Source organism: Pempheris klunzingeri, chromosome 22 (assembly GCF_042242105.1).
Source record: "Pempheris klunzingeri isolate RE-2024b chromosome 22, fPemKlu1.hap1, whole genome shotgun sequence".
NCBI classification, from domain to species: domain Eukaryota; kingdom Metazoa; phylum Chordata; class Actinopteri; order Acropomatiformes; family Pempheridae; genus Pempheris; species Pempheris klunzingeri.
Genome location: NC_092033.1, coordinates 9,657,842 through 9,670,366, shown reverse-complemented (window position 1 = coordinate 9,670,366; position 12,525 = coordinate 9,657,842). Strand labels below are relative to the sequence as shown.

Sequence of the window (12,525 nt, the reverse complement as noted above, 5' to 3'; positions counted from 1 at the left end):
ATATTTCTGATTCTGAAGCATCGATCTTGATTCTTTTTCATTTAAACTGCCTATCTCTTATAAAATTAGAAGTAAAAACCCTGATTGATTTCCCTCAAGGTGCACTCACCTTCAACTTGTGCTTTCAACGCAGGAAATGCATAATATTAAAATGCCAGTGCAAAGAAATCTCCAGGTGCCACCTTCTAATATAGTGTTGCGTAGTGAATTACTCCAACCAATTAAAAGAACAGGTTAAAAAATACAGCAATGCGTAGTTAATCACATTCTGTTGTCCGTGTCACTGAAGATTGGTTGCACATGGTGCAATTCATATGCTTGTGACTGTAAAAATGAAAAGAGATGAAAAAAAACCTCCTCAGCGGTGCCAAAGCTTGTACTGAGTCTTTACGCCTCTTGTGCCAAGCAAGAACTGTCCTCACTTATGTGTTGTGTTACTTGTGTCATATGAGTATGTTTCACTTCATGTGATCAAATGATCAAACTTAATTTATTAATACATGTTTTTATTTTATGTGAAAAAGCCAACACTGTGCCATCGCTGTCACATTAGCCCATCCTCTCTGATTCCTCCTCATAGATACAGCTACATGACAATTACATTAAAATGTTTTTTTTATATATATATATAATTTTCTCTCTGCTCAGGGACATCAGGTTGTGATTCCTGTCACAGAATGGGTTTGTGACACAGAGAGAGCTTCTTAAAATGGCGTTAGATGTTTTTGATGATTGTGACGTTTGGTTAAATTATAGAAAATGTGTAGCTGAAAATGTGTTGTGTTTTGTAAAGAAAAGTGAACCTTTTTTCCAAAATAAAAACATGACTTTTGTTCTCTGCTGTGTGATGTGCTTTCGGGAAGACTGTTCCTCTCAACAATCTAAATTCAGTCGGCCCGCGCACCTTTTATATTTGTGTGAATGGAGACTCGATATCTGGCTTTCAATCCTGTCACTGCACTGTGCACACCTCCCCCCAGCTGCTTCTCACAGCAGGGAGTGACAAAAGTATGGTGTAGAGTTTCCCATGAAGCCAGTATCACAGGAAGACATGTGAGCGGGCTGTGTTTACATCCCTAAAGTCAATATATAATATCAGAACCAATAAAGACCCAAGTTTGCAGTGGGCTAATAAGAGCTATATGGAATTATGGGGCTTCTTGCAGGTAAACTAGCACATAAAATAGGCCCCTTTCATAACAGTCACAGTGGAGAAATCACAGGTGGAATTGATAACAGTAAAGATGGCTCCCTGGTCTAGCTTGAACTGAGCCATTGTTAATGATATTAGTTACACCTGCACTTCTCCTGCTCGTCACAATGTCAGCTGTGAGGACAAGGCAGGGCAGCATTAGCAGCTATTAGTAAGAACACAGAGAGTCGAGCAGAGAGCTGCCTAACCCCAGTGTTTTGTTGACACTTTCTTTTTGTTGTTTAGGGATCTCAAATCTGCATATATGAAAAATTATGGCAAAATTAAGTGTTTTTCCCTCAATTGTGTCTGTTTGCTTGGCCTTATCAAAATCTAATACATATAGACATGACCATAAAGCACTGTTGTTATAGCAGATAAGGGAGTACGTCATGTTTCACAAGTTATATGGGCCATGCATAAAAAATTATATTCTTCAAGTTTGCCAAAAAGTCATTCACAGACAAAAAAAATGTAGAATGTGTGTTTGCTGAAAGAGTACTGTTACTTTATGTCTGGGGTCCAATGTATCAATCACAAATACAGAGCAAATGAGAATCCAAAGTCTATTTAACTGCTGAGGTCTCTGAGAGATTCATCACTTTCTGTCGTGGACTTCTGAAACATGTCATCAGTCCAAAACCAGACGTTTGTAAGCACTTCTTGGGAAAAGTCATGAAATATCAAGCTGACAATGAAGATAATATTTTTTTTTGCTGTCGAAGTGGAACATCAGAGCTAAACAGACATTGCATTGGACATGCACAGTGTGGATACGCACAGGGAGAGAGTGCGTCACAAGTTAAGCAGTGATGGATGGATGATTTTCCTGTGCTACTTTGCCGGCTTTGCTCCATTTAATTGAAATTCCCAGATATATTTTTGAGATGTTGAATAATTTAGAAATGAAGTAATTTCTCTCCAGTGCCGTTACTTAGTCTTGGTTCCATTGGAGACGGAGAAGAATAATGCCACAGTCAGTGTCTCTCACTCTTTCTCTCTCTACATGACACAGCCCACGCAGGCAGCTTTGAGAGGAACCACTAATTAGACTTCACAAACTCAACATGTTGATATCATCTGATCATACAGACATCAAAGAGTTTCTAATCACATGCCAGGCTTGGAGCACACCAAGCTGTAAATATTTAAGAAGATAGCAAACTTGACTCACTTATTGACTTGCAAGAAACTCACAGCCCCAGTTTCAAACATTTCAAACTTTGCACTAAAAGTTAGCATACATCTGCGAAGACATATTTTTCTATGTAAAAATAATAACACTGAATCAAGAATGTGTTTGCGATGCGTAGAACTAACCTTGTTTTGAAACACCATCTGCCACAATCTGCCCGTCTTACCCACAGGACCAATTCAATCATCTTGAATAGTTTACTGAGAGATGATGGCCTGGCTCTGGAAAACAGCTCCTCAAAAACTACCAGTGCTGCACCAGTAAACAGCCACATACACATGGCTCAATGCAATATACAGCCAACATTAATGAATGAAAAACACAGGAGATTGGGTGTGGGTTTTTTCTTTTTTTGTGGTTGCTACAAATGAAATTGGGGTGTGAACATTTCGGTCCATAAAAATGATTCATTAATAAGAGTTTGTGTGTGTGCGAGTGTGTGCATGCCACTTGGGATCGTGTGAAGCTAATGCTATGGATTTCCTTAGCTTTAATATAGTCATGAATTCTATCTATTATACAAATGTGGTGAAATATTGCATCCTCTTAGTGGGGAAGAGATTTCCCTGGACACTAATGTACATTGACACAAGTACAGTTGAAGAAGAACCCACCCAGTGCATTTTCATAGTTTGCAGAGGGGGAGAGCAATCGGCCCCAGTGGAGAAAACGTCATGCATTGAAAGGCTTTGGACCACTTTCATTATAAATGCATGATGATTTTTCTGCACGCTGCTGCCTCCCCGCATGCAGCTGGTGTACTTTTTCACCTCTGCTCCCAGACATCCAGAATCCACCACTGTCCTGTTACTCCTGTCGAGAGAAGACACAGAGAGCTCCTATATTTGTAAATCAGGACCCATCTTTCCTCTGTATTTCCCAGATCACACTAGCTCTTCACCCAGTGAGGAAGCTCTTTGATAACCTTGTCTTCTTCCTGCCTTTGGGGTTGAACACACCACTGGGAGTGGTGCCAAGGGGCAAATAATCAGTAGGATTCTCCGTTGCAGCAATGAGTGTAAATCAGCCTCATTTAGCAGGAGGTGAACTTGAAAAACATCATAATGGTTTTGGTTGAGTAACTTTCTTCCTTTCTTCAGTAAAGACCCTCTACTTGTAACAGTACTTTACACCAATTTACCCGTTAACTGTAAGCTGCCTTTGTCATTCAGAGGGTGAAAGTTATTCACACGTGATGGCTACACGTGTGTCTTGGTGTTCCATATCTGGCACACAAGACTTCTGACAGCGGGAGCAACACCTGAGCCTACATGTTAAAGTAAACCACTAAAACTAAACAATAGGGAAGGAAGTTAGGCAGGCCCACAAAATATGAAGGATTTCCTTCCACCACTTGATATTATGCCTGCAAGGTAAGCACGTGGGAGCAGTGGAAGCACATTGCTAGTGGTCATTGTGATTCTGTAAACTGAGGTTCAGGGGCATTAGATATGGTTCAAATGAACAGTCGGGCATTCAGACAAACATCTCTTCATTTATTTATTTTAGTTATAGCAAGGTGAGAGATCAGTTTAGTTATTCGGTCCAAAGCTGATGTCACAGTCTGTCTCTAAGTCCCTCCTATCCAGCCACACTCCAGGCCTCCTCATTGCCTTTTTTTTTTTTTCCATGAATAACCACGTCCTCGGGCTTTCCCGCCTTTCCCCATCACCTGACTGCCCCACCCGTCTGCACACCTGTTCCCACTTTCCCTATCTGCTCTGCAGTTGCTTGGTTTTCCCCGCCCACCTCCCCACCCATATCTTATTCCCTCATCAGCCTCTCGGGTCTTATACCGGCCCAGTTCCATTCATTTCTTGTCAGATCATCAAAGTTACCATGTGCCTCATGCCTCTTGCGGTTTGGCATCTGTTATCTGTCTGTACCTTGTTACCTGTTTCATAGAACCCTGCCACCTGCACCTATCTGCCCAGTTATTTGGATTTTTTATTTCTGCCTACTCCTTGTTGGATTAGTTTGCCTGTTTTGGACTCCATACTGGAGTAAGTGAGTGCACATCCTTAGTCACTTTCCGCTGCCGAATATAACCACTGACTGTGGCCTTGAGTAACTAATAACGATGATTATGGGAGAAGGACTGCTGGCTTTTTGAAAATATATAATGATGAGCTACTGACTCATTCCGAGGGAGTTTATTGCAGAAATAATGGCAAAAATGTGCAATAATAAACCACTGAACATAATGCGGACCAGCCAGCGCTGACCTGTGCCAAGAGTTCAACCATTCTTTCCAAAATGTTGCACGTGTTAACAGTGACCTCTGGTGACAGTTTTCCTTCAGTACACTTGGCTCCATTTCTTTCTTCTCCATGTGATCAGGCACTATAATACGGAATTAAAGACCTTTCAGTCTAGATGATGGAGCTGACTAAACCCCTTCATCAAATCAGGCCTATAGTAACACAATAAGCATGTAGTCATATATAGTGGATGAAAAACACTAATACATTTAATTCTATATTTAGCATTGTTTGATTGATGTTGCTGGGTGGCAGGAATGGAGGCAAAACTCCACCAATACTTGGAGTATAAAGCACACACCACAGATAGTGACATCAGTGCCAGGTTAGACGTCACTGATTGAAACCTGACACCAACAGAGAGCAGTGCAATTTTTGATTTCCTCCTTCCTGTTGAACGTGTTGTAGTTTGGAGGTTAATGAAGTCAGCACAAATTTAACAGTCAGGACTGTAATATGCACGTTTCACTTCTTAAATACCATATATATGTCATATATATTGTCCCCAGTAATAATAAACATGATGAAAGGTTGCAACAGGAAGAAACACACGTAGAGTTTGGTTCTGCCAGGACATTTATTTATTCATGAAACGGTTTGAAATCTCTGTAATTTGGTCAAAAACCTCAAATGATTCATTTTTATAAAAATATAGTTTCATCTTCAAATCATCCTCAAAGCCAGAGTTATGAGATTTTCACCCAGATGTTCAATATCCTCTCTTGACCTCAGCTGTACTGAATCAAATACTCTGGATAGATTTGATTTCGATCAAAAATAACAAAAATAGTGGGGTTATCGATATCATTCACACAGCTGTCATGAGAATTGTCAGAACTTCCATGATCGGGTTTTTGATAATATGTTTGTCCAACATTGGATTTCCCGATCATCACCCGAGCCAAAAATATTATTTTAGTGTATTCACCTTGTCCACCTCTTCTCTCCCCACCGTACAGCTGCAATGGATCCTTGCTGCCCCTGCTGTATTTGTCTGCATAGGACGCATGCTTGGCAAAATATATTCCTAAATAAAAACAAAAGAAGCTCAGATAAGCTGGGGTAACTCTTAACAGTCAGATCTACATTAAAACAATTCAAACTGTGTGTTGTATCATATAACTTACCTTTGCCAAATAAGTGGCCATGTTGTCCAACCAACCCTAAGTCAAAGTTGTACTTGCAAATGTTGTCGACATTTTTGTCTTCAGTCCCATGAAAGAGTCTTCTTTCTTGAACGTCTTTGACACCTTGAATTCTCATTAACTGTGTCTTTTTCCTTGGGCACAAATAAAGAAAGTACATTTTTTGTTATTACAAAGAAGGGGAATGATAGAGGGAACAGCAGAACAAAAGACCTTCCTACCTGCAATATATCTCCCATAGGTCCAGATTCTGTATCCTGCTGATCGATACAATGGGTCTGTCCAACAGCCCATCCTTCTTCACGTAAGTTGCCACAGTCTGATACTCAGGGGTGAGCTCGCTCAGAGGGATTAACTGTAAAATACAGCAGAAATACACATTTTTATATGAACATTAAAGTAACATTTGCATGCATAACCGTTTCTTTGAACCTCACTAACTGAAAACTCACATGAAATATGCAGACAGAGCTTTATGAGTTCTTGGCCATGATTTGCTTTACTGAACAGTTTTCAATACATTTCTGTCACTGTCACTGTCACCTGATATGGATGAGTGGGGTCGACGTTTTCCCAGAAGACAGGAGAAGCACTGAAGCAGGAACAGCTGTGGGAGGAAAAGTTAGTCAACACTGAGTTTCACTTTCATTTTGCGAGAAAGCGAACTGAAGGCTGACTTACTCACAGCTCACTACTTTTGGGTGTAAATCATTTTGACATATTAACATCATTTCACCTTCTCTCAGTGTTATAGCCCCGCTGGATCCTTCTTTGTCTTCCCGTGTTGAGGTTAGTCTGTAACATTGCTGTAGAAGAACAGAGAAGTCAAAGCTCCTTACAGGTAAATGAGGACTTGATGTGGTCAAGAAAATGTAATCAGGTACCTGAGAAATCAATCTGGCTGCGACAATTGGATGAAAATATATTTAAAACTTCTTTTGAGTTTCTTAGATAACTTTCAATATCCACGCTCCTCAGGGGGATATCAGGGTCATCCTGCAGGACAGAAGGTAAAAGGTGGTTGGCTATATCTCATTCTGCTCTGTATACATGCATTTTTGTAAGGTAAAAACATGACTGTGATGTGAAGAAATGTTCAAAACAGGTTACCTCAAACCTGTGCCACCTTCCACAGTCTGCCAGGTAATACCAACACCATGGGAAGTCTGAGGTGTCCATCGATTCCACTGTGGAGTGTTCAACACCCCACATTGTCCTGACAGGCGGATATTCCACAGAGATCACAAAAATAAAGCTTTAAGTTTTAAAACAGGCTCTTCTCTCTCTCTCACCTGCTCAAGGTTTACATTAGTCTTCCTGACTCATATGCATGTCACTTGTCACTCATAGCCACGCCTCTGAGGTAGGCCGGCTTTCCTCACTTACACACAAGTGGAAGATGTTGTGTGCTGATGTTACCAACACACAAGAGATCATAAAAGAGATCATCTGACACGCTTACATTAGAAAGTTTATTAGTTGTAACATGTGCAAATTACAGACACACACATAGCGTCATACACCCTTACACTAACACACAGCTGTAGTGTTACAACTGAAGACAGTTGTCAGCATTTACCATGAGCCAGTGTAAGATCCATTCTTGTTCTGTTACACCACCTTGTGGCAACTCTGAATCCTTGTGTTATTCTCCAAAAACACACATACACACACACACACACACACAAAACACAATCATACAGTGAATTCAACAAACACACACAGCAAAGCAATATTACATTGTGTGGTTAATTTTCATTACAGTGCTATACATGTGCTGGCTACATTCATTTTTTTTGATTAATTTACACGAGGTGCAAAAGTAACCTGCTTATTCCTTTAAGGACAAGTGTTAGCAGGCGGCGACAACGCACTCGCACGACTTTAAGTCAGATGTGAAGCTGAAACTGATCTTCTTCTGGGTTGGAACGAACTTTGCTGCAAACGCATACAAAATCCAACCTTCGTCTTTTAAGGATTGATGTGAATGGTCAGAAAAGATACACAGGAACATATTGCTCGAGGACCACAAGTGAACACGACATCACAACTTTATGTCATTGTGACACAATTACAAAACCTTTCATGGAAAGGGGGGAAAGTGCACCGATGTATGACTAAAAAAATATAGAGGTAGAAGCGTTTTTTTTGGAATAAAAACACACACAAAAAAATCCATGCCTACATATTACAGTGTACTAGGTATACACAGATGTTGATGCCACTGACTGAGGGATCACGGTGCTGAATGAGTGAGCAGGACCAGGTTGTGGCTTTTGGTTTCGTCATTTGGAATAATGTCAACATGACTTGTATATAAGCTCATGCGTGGCACAGTGGAAGTGAAGGAAGAGCTGTGGCCGATGGCAGGTGATCGCCTATAACCTACAGGCTGCGAGTGCCACAGTTATTTTTAACAATTGTGCACGTATATTGAACAAGCAAGCACAGATTCAGCAGTTGATACAAAATTGCCACAAAGACTGATCTTTAGTAAGTATTTTCATCTTATTTTACATCCCAGAAACATTCCAACCACAAGGGCCCGTCTTAGAATAGACTGTGCAGTATCCAAGCTGTACACAAAGCCTTTACTGTCTTCTTGATTTACCAGTTTCCCCAAAGGCACTTTAGATGACTCATGCTCCAGTTAGGCACTGGATCTGACTGAAAGAAAAAACAAATATCCGTTCAGCTGCTTCTTGTTCCATTTCATTCCAAAGTCTTATCCTATATCCAAAGTAGTTCTGTGTTTTAGATCCAACCTCTATAGTAAAAGTACATATTTTCTTGCTAGGCCTCAGTAGAACTCAATCAGATACTCTGGGTAAATCTGATTGCTGTCAAAAATTACATAAATTTTTGGATTGGCCATATCATCCACACAACTGTCATAAAAGTTGGTGAAGCTGGCATCCTTAGAGGGTGGTCTGCAGTACATGGGATGCCCGACCGTGTACTCTCCAACAAGCACTCTGGCCAGGAACATGGTCTTGTAGGGCGGCTCACTAGCAAATATTGGCGGGGCAAGTCCGTGTCTCTGCAGGGTGGTGTTGTGCTTCCCCGTGGTGTGACAGAATTTACTGGAGTATTTGGCATCCCGGGCAAAGTAGCTCCCTGCAGGAAGGAAAATTGAATAAAATGTTAAAACCTGAGAAAAAACAGGCGCAGCGTGTTGTTTCATGATGTTACGTCAGAACGCGGAAGGATGTACCTTTGCCATAGACATCGCCATGGCTTCCTGTCAGCCGCCAGTCAAAGTTAAATGTACATATAGCTTGTATGTTGCTGTGTCCCGTGCCGTGAAACAGCATTCGCTCCTCAATATCCAATGTGCGCTTGACTTTCCGCAACTGTGTTTTCTTCCTTAGGGGGGAACCAAGGAATGACAACACAACACTGAGTACTGATCATCACTTTGTTACAAAGTGTGTTTTCAAAAAACACAAAGGGCTATAGGGACATGCTCAAAACTACAGTATGACTTTCAGATGATGCATCAAAATCAATTAAATGTTTCAGTAAAAATGAGAACGCTCTCAGATGGGTTTCATTCTGTTGATTTACTTTAATCGAGGAAAAGCTTCGTCTGTAGTAGGAGCTGGGAAAAGTTCCATTATATTCTCACAGACTCACAGACCGTCTGTCTCACTGTGCATTTATGTATGCACTACATAAAAGAATAATAATGCTACAAATACCAAAAGAGCACTTCGGACATTGTGCCGTCCACTCACAACAACACAACAGCTGTCTACCTGCAGAAGAATTCCCATAAGTCCAGGTTCTGAATCCTCTGGATGGATTTGATTGGATGATCCATCGTTCTTTCATACAGTCTGGCGACTTCTTTAAACTCGTAGGTGTCTCTTCCAAGCTGGATGAGCTGCAAAAACACAACCAAATATGCCAGTGCTGGTTAGGTATTGATGTTATGATGGTATATAAATGTGTGTAAACTATAAAGTCTTTGAGTGCCATTATTTATTTACTATTTTCCTTCCCAGTACATAAACTTCTTTAACCCATTCTACTGACTGGATTAATTTAGTGTTACTCCAACAGCCTGCACCGTTCCCAAATCTCCTCTCTACAGCATGTTCAGGGTGAGACGCAAGTGGCAAGCTGACAAATGTGCTGCTAAAACATGTGCAGGATCTATATGACACCATCGAGTCAGCGAGGACCAAGAGAAAAAATCTGACTCTTCTGGGCCAAAATGCTAACCCTGCCCACCATCAGCATTATGTGTGGGCGCATATCAAATGAAGTGGAAAATTTTACTCACCTGATAGGGCTCGTCTGTATTGATTCTCTCCCAGTGACACGGAACAGGCAAGGCAAGATTATCACAAATAAACCTGACAGAGTAAGTGAAGGAGAAAGAAGGGAAACAATGGTATAAGGCTGAGTGCGTTTGCATGATATCAATACAACAATGTCATTCAGGAAGAACATGGAATAAAGAAAAAAAAAACCCTCATCTAAGGTGTCTGAGCCTGACGCAGAAATCCTCTCTTCTCTTGCTTCTTGCGTTTATAGAGAGACCAAAAATTCAGGAATTTCGGGTCTCCATCAAGGTTTCCTAAAGCTGAACTCCTCACTCACAACCTCACCCTGCTCCCTCCAACACCTTCTCAAACGGGTCAATTGAAGTCAAATAAAAAAAAAAAAAAGTTCTCTGGATGTCACCAAATCTTACCTGAAGCCAGTCGCAGAGTGGAGGGAGCGTTTGATTGGCCGCTGCTTTCCTGTTGTTACATTTATCTGTCGCATAACTGGTGAAGAATTTAATGATGATTAGAAGCCGCAAGAACTCATACTCATGGATTATTTCTGAAAGAGGATTACCTTTGACGGAAAGTCTTTATCAGAATTTGTGACTAAGTTTCTTTCATAACTCTGAGGGCTTAATATTGTCTGAAGTACCTGTTAGTGTTTCTTTACCTGAGAAGTCCAGTCTGTAGGTGTACTTCGCTGTGTAGAACTCCATGACGCCTCGCTGGTTTCTGTTGTAGCACTGCTCAATCTGAGCACTAGTCACAGAGCAGGCTGCACTGGGGTCAATCTGACAGGGAAATTAAGAAAGATAAAGAAGTTTAATGGAGAGCAGAAATAATTAATCGATTAATCAATTAGTCAATCAACAAGAAAAAAAGTGCAACGATTGAAATAAGCCATTAATCTTTTAAGTCATTTTTCAAGCAAAAAAAAGTCAAACATTTGTTAGTTCCAGCGCTGCATTTTTGTCTTATGCGATTGTAAATTTAATATCAGACTAAATAAGTAATTTGAAGATGTCACATTATGCAGGAAAACATTTTTCACCACTGATAAACATTTCAAAGACAGACGACAGAGAATTTAATCTGCAGATTTATTCATTATCCATTAAACTGACAATATTTTCTTGATGAATTATTGAATATGAGACAATAAAAAAAAAAAAAAAGGCCCATCAAAATATCCTAGAGCACATGGTGACTTCATTAAATGTTTTGCTACGTCCGACCAACAGTCCACAATTAAACATTACATTTACAATGAAGTAAGAGGAGAAAGGGTAAATGAAAAGCAGTGATTTCTCACATTTGGCAGCCTGGAACCATCAAATATTTAGGATTTAGTATCGAAAATTAAACAATTAGTGCTGCTAAGTCATTGCAGCTCTACAGATGTTTAACCTACAAGCAGAGGGAATGGGTGAGTGGGAATTAACGGTGAAATGGGACTTAAAGTGGTGTTTTATAATCTTTCGTCAGTGGGCGCCATTTTTCGTGCCAGCCAAGGAATACACCCAGGGATTTTATTGATTAAATGGACTTCAATCAAGTAGGAAGAGCATCAAAAGCTGCAGCACTCAGTTTACGGACTGCTGGAAAAGTGTATTGTGATGTGTAAAGTTGTCCTGTGAACTACCTCAAACATGTGCCACACTCCACACTCAGCCAAGTAGAACCAACACCAGTTGGGCTCTGAGGTGTCCATCTCCTCCATCTCAGTGGACTCCTCCTCCGACGATCTGATGGCTAACATAGCTAAATCTGAAATTAATAAGTGAAAACACGCCAGCACACTTAGGCAAACAACAACTGGGATGAGAGAAAGTATGGTGGGGAGGTGTGGTGGGGCAAGGTGATGATGTATTCGTGTAACAAACCTAACGTCAAGGAGATGTTTTTAAGCCATGGTCGTGAGGGCATTTCATCCTGTAAACAAATTCAAATAATACAGGAAACTGCCATATCGAGCTAGCTATCATTAGCGGCTGCCGCACCCGACTCCTCTCATCTCTACGGGTGTCTCACCGGCTTTCAGCCTGCCTCTAACTGGCTCCCTGTCCTTATCGGGATATAACTCCTTCATGCATTATGAGTAAATCGCCACAAACACCACAGACTCGTAATGAGAATGGATGACTGACGCTACATAACATCTTCGTCTTCCTATGCGTTGTTTACTTTTATTTCCTGGTTCGTCACGCACGAAACGTCAGTACGTCAATATGATGTAACTCCTCCCTCCGTCTCCGCAGCGCTGTTGCCCTAAGTTTGTCCTGCCAGGTAAACCCACGTGACCACACGCGCGTCGATAAAATAATCTAAATAATTTAAATAAGATGTGTGTTTAGATTGTTTAGATTGCATTAGAGGTTGCCCATATAATAAATAGGACATTGCGCAATGAACTTAAGTAATAGAAATGGTGGTTTAACATGTTCCAATTTGCAAC

The 12,525-nt window shown here is 40.7% G+C and overlaps 2 protein-coding genes across 2 annotated transcripts; both read right to left on the bottom strand.

Annotated features, from left to right (window-relative positions):
* Nucleotides 1–5,265: 5,265 nt before the first annotated feature.
* Nucleotides 5,266–7,048, bottom strand: LOC139221597 (protein mono-ADP-ribosyltransferase PARP11). Its single transcript, XM_070853510.1, has 7 exons — nucleotides 6,904–7,048; nucleotides 6,678–6,789; nucleotides 6,530–6,599; nucleotides 6,337–6,400; nucleotides 6,015–6,148; nucleotides 5,776–5,927; nucleotides 5,266–5,675 (listed from the first exon to the last, which is right to left on the bottom strand). Exons 1-7 carry the CDS (start codon nucleotides 7,003–7,005, stop codon nucleotides 5,377–5,379), a joined length of 933 nt encoding a protein of 310 aa, XP_070709611.1. The 5' UTR covers nucleotides 7,006–7,048; the 3' UTR covers nucleotides 5,266–5,376.
* A 203-nt stretch (nucleotides 7,049–7,251) lies between these two features.
* Nucleotides 7,252–12,237, bottom strand: LOC139221595 (protein mono-ADP-ribosyltransferase PARP11-like). The gene is made up of 8 exons (XM_070853509.1): nucleotides 11,954–12,237; nucleotides 11,713–11,837; nucleotides 10,741–10,861; nucleotides 10,496–10,571; nucleotides 10,082–10,154; nucleotides 9,552–9,679; nucleotides 9,008–9,159; nucleotides 7,252–8,910 (listed from the first exon to the last, which is right to left on the bottom strand). Exons 1-8 carry the CDS (start codon nucleotides 11,994–11,996, stop codon nucleotides 8,594–8,596), a joined length of 1,035 nt encoding a protein of 344 aa, XP_070709610.1. The 5' UTR covers nucleotides 11,997–12,237; the 3' UTR covers nucleotides 7,252–8,593.
* Nucleotides 12,238–12,525: the final 288 nt, after the last annotated feature.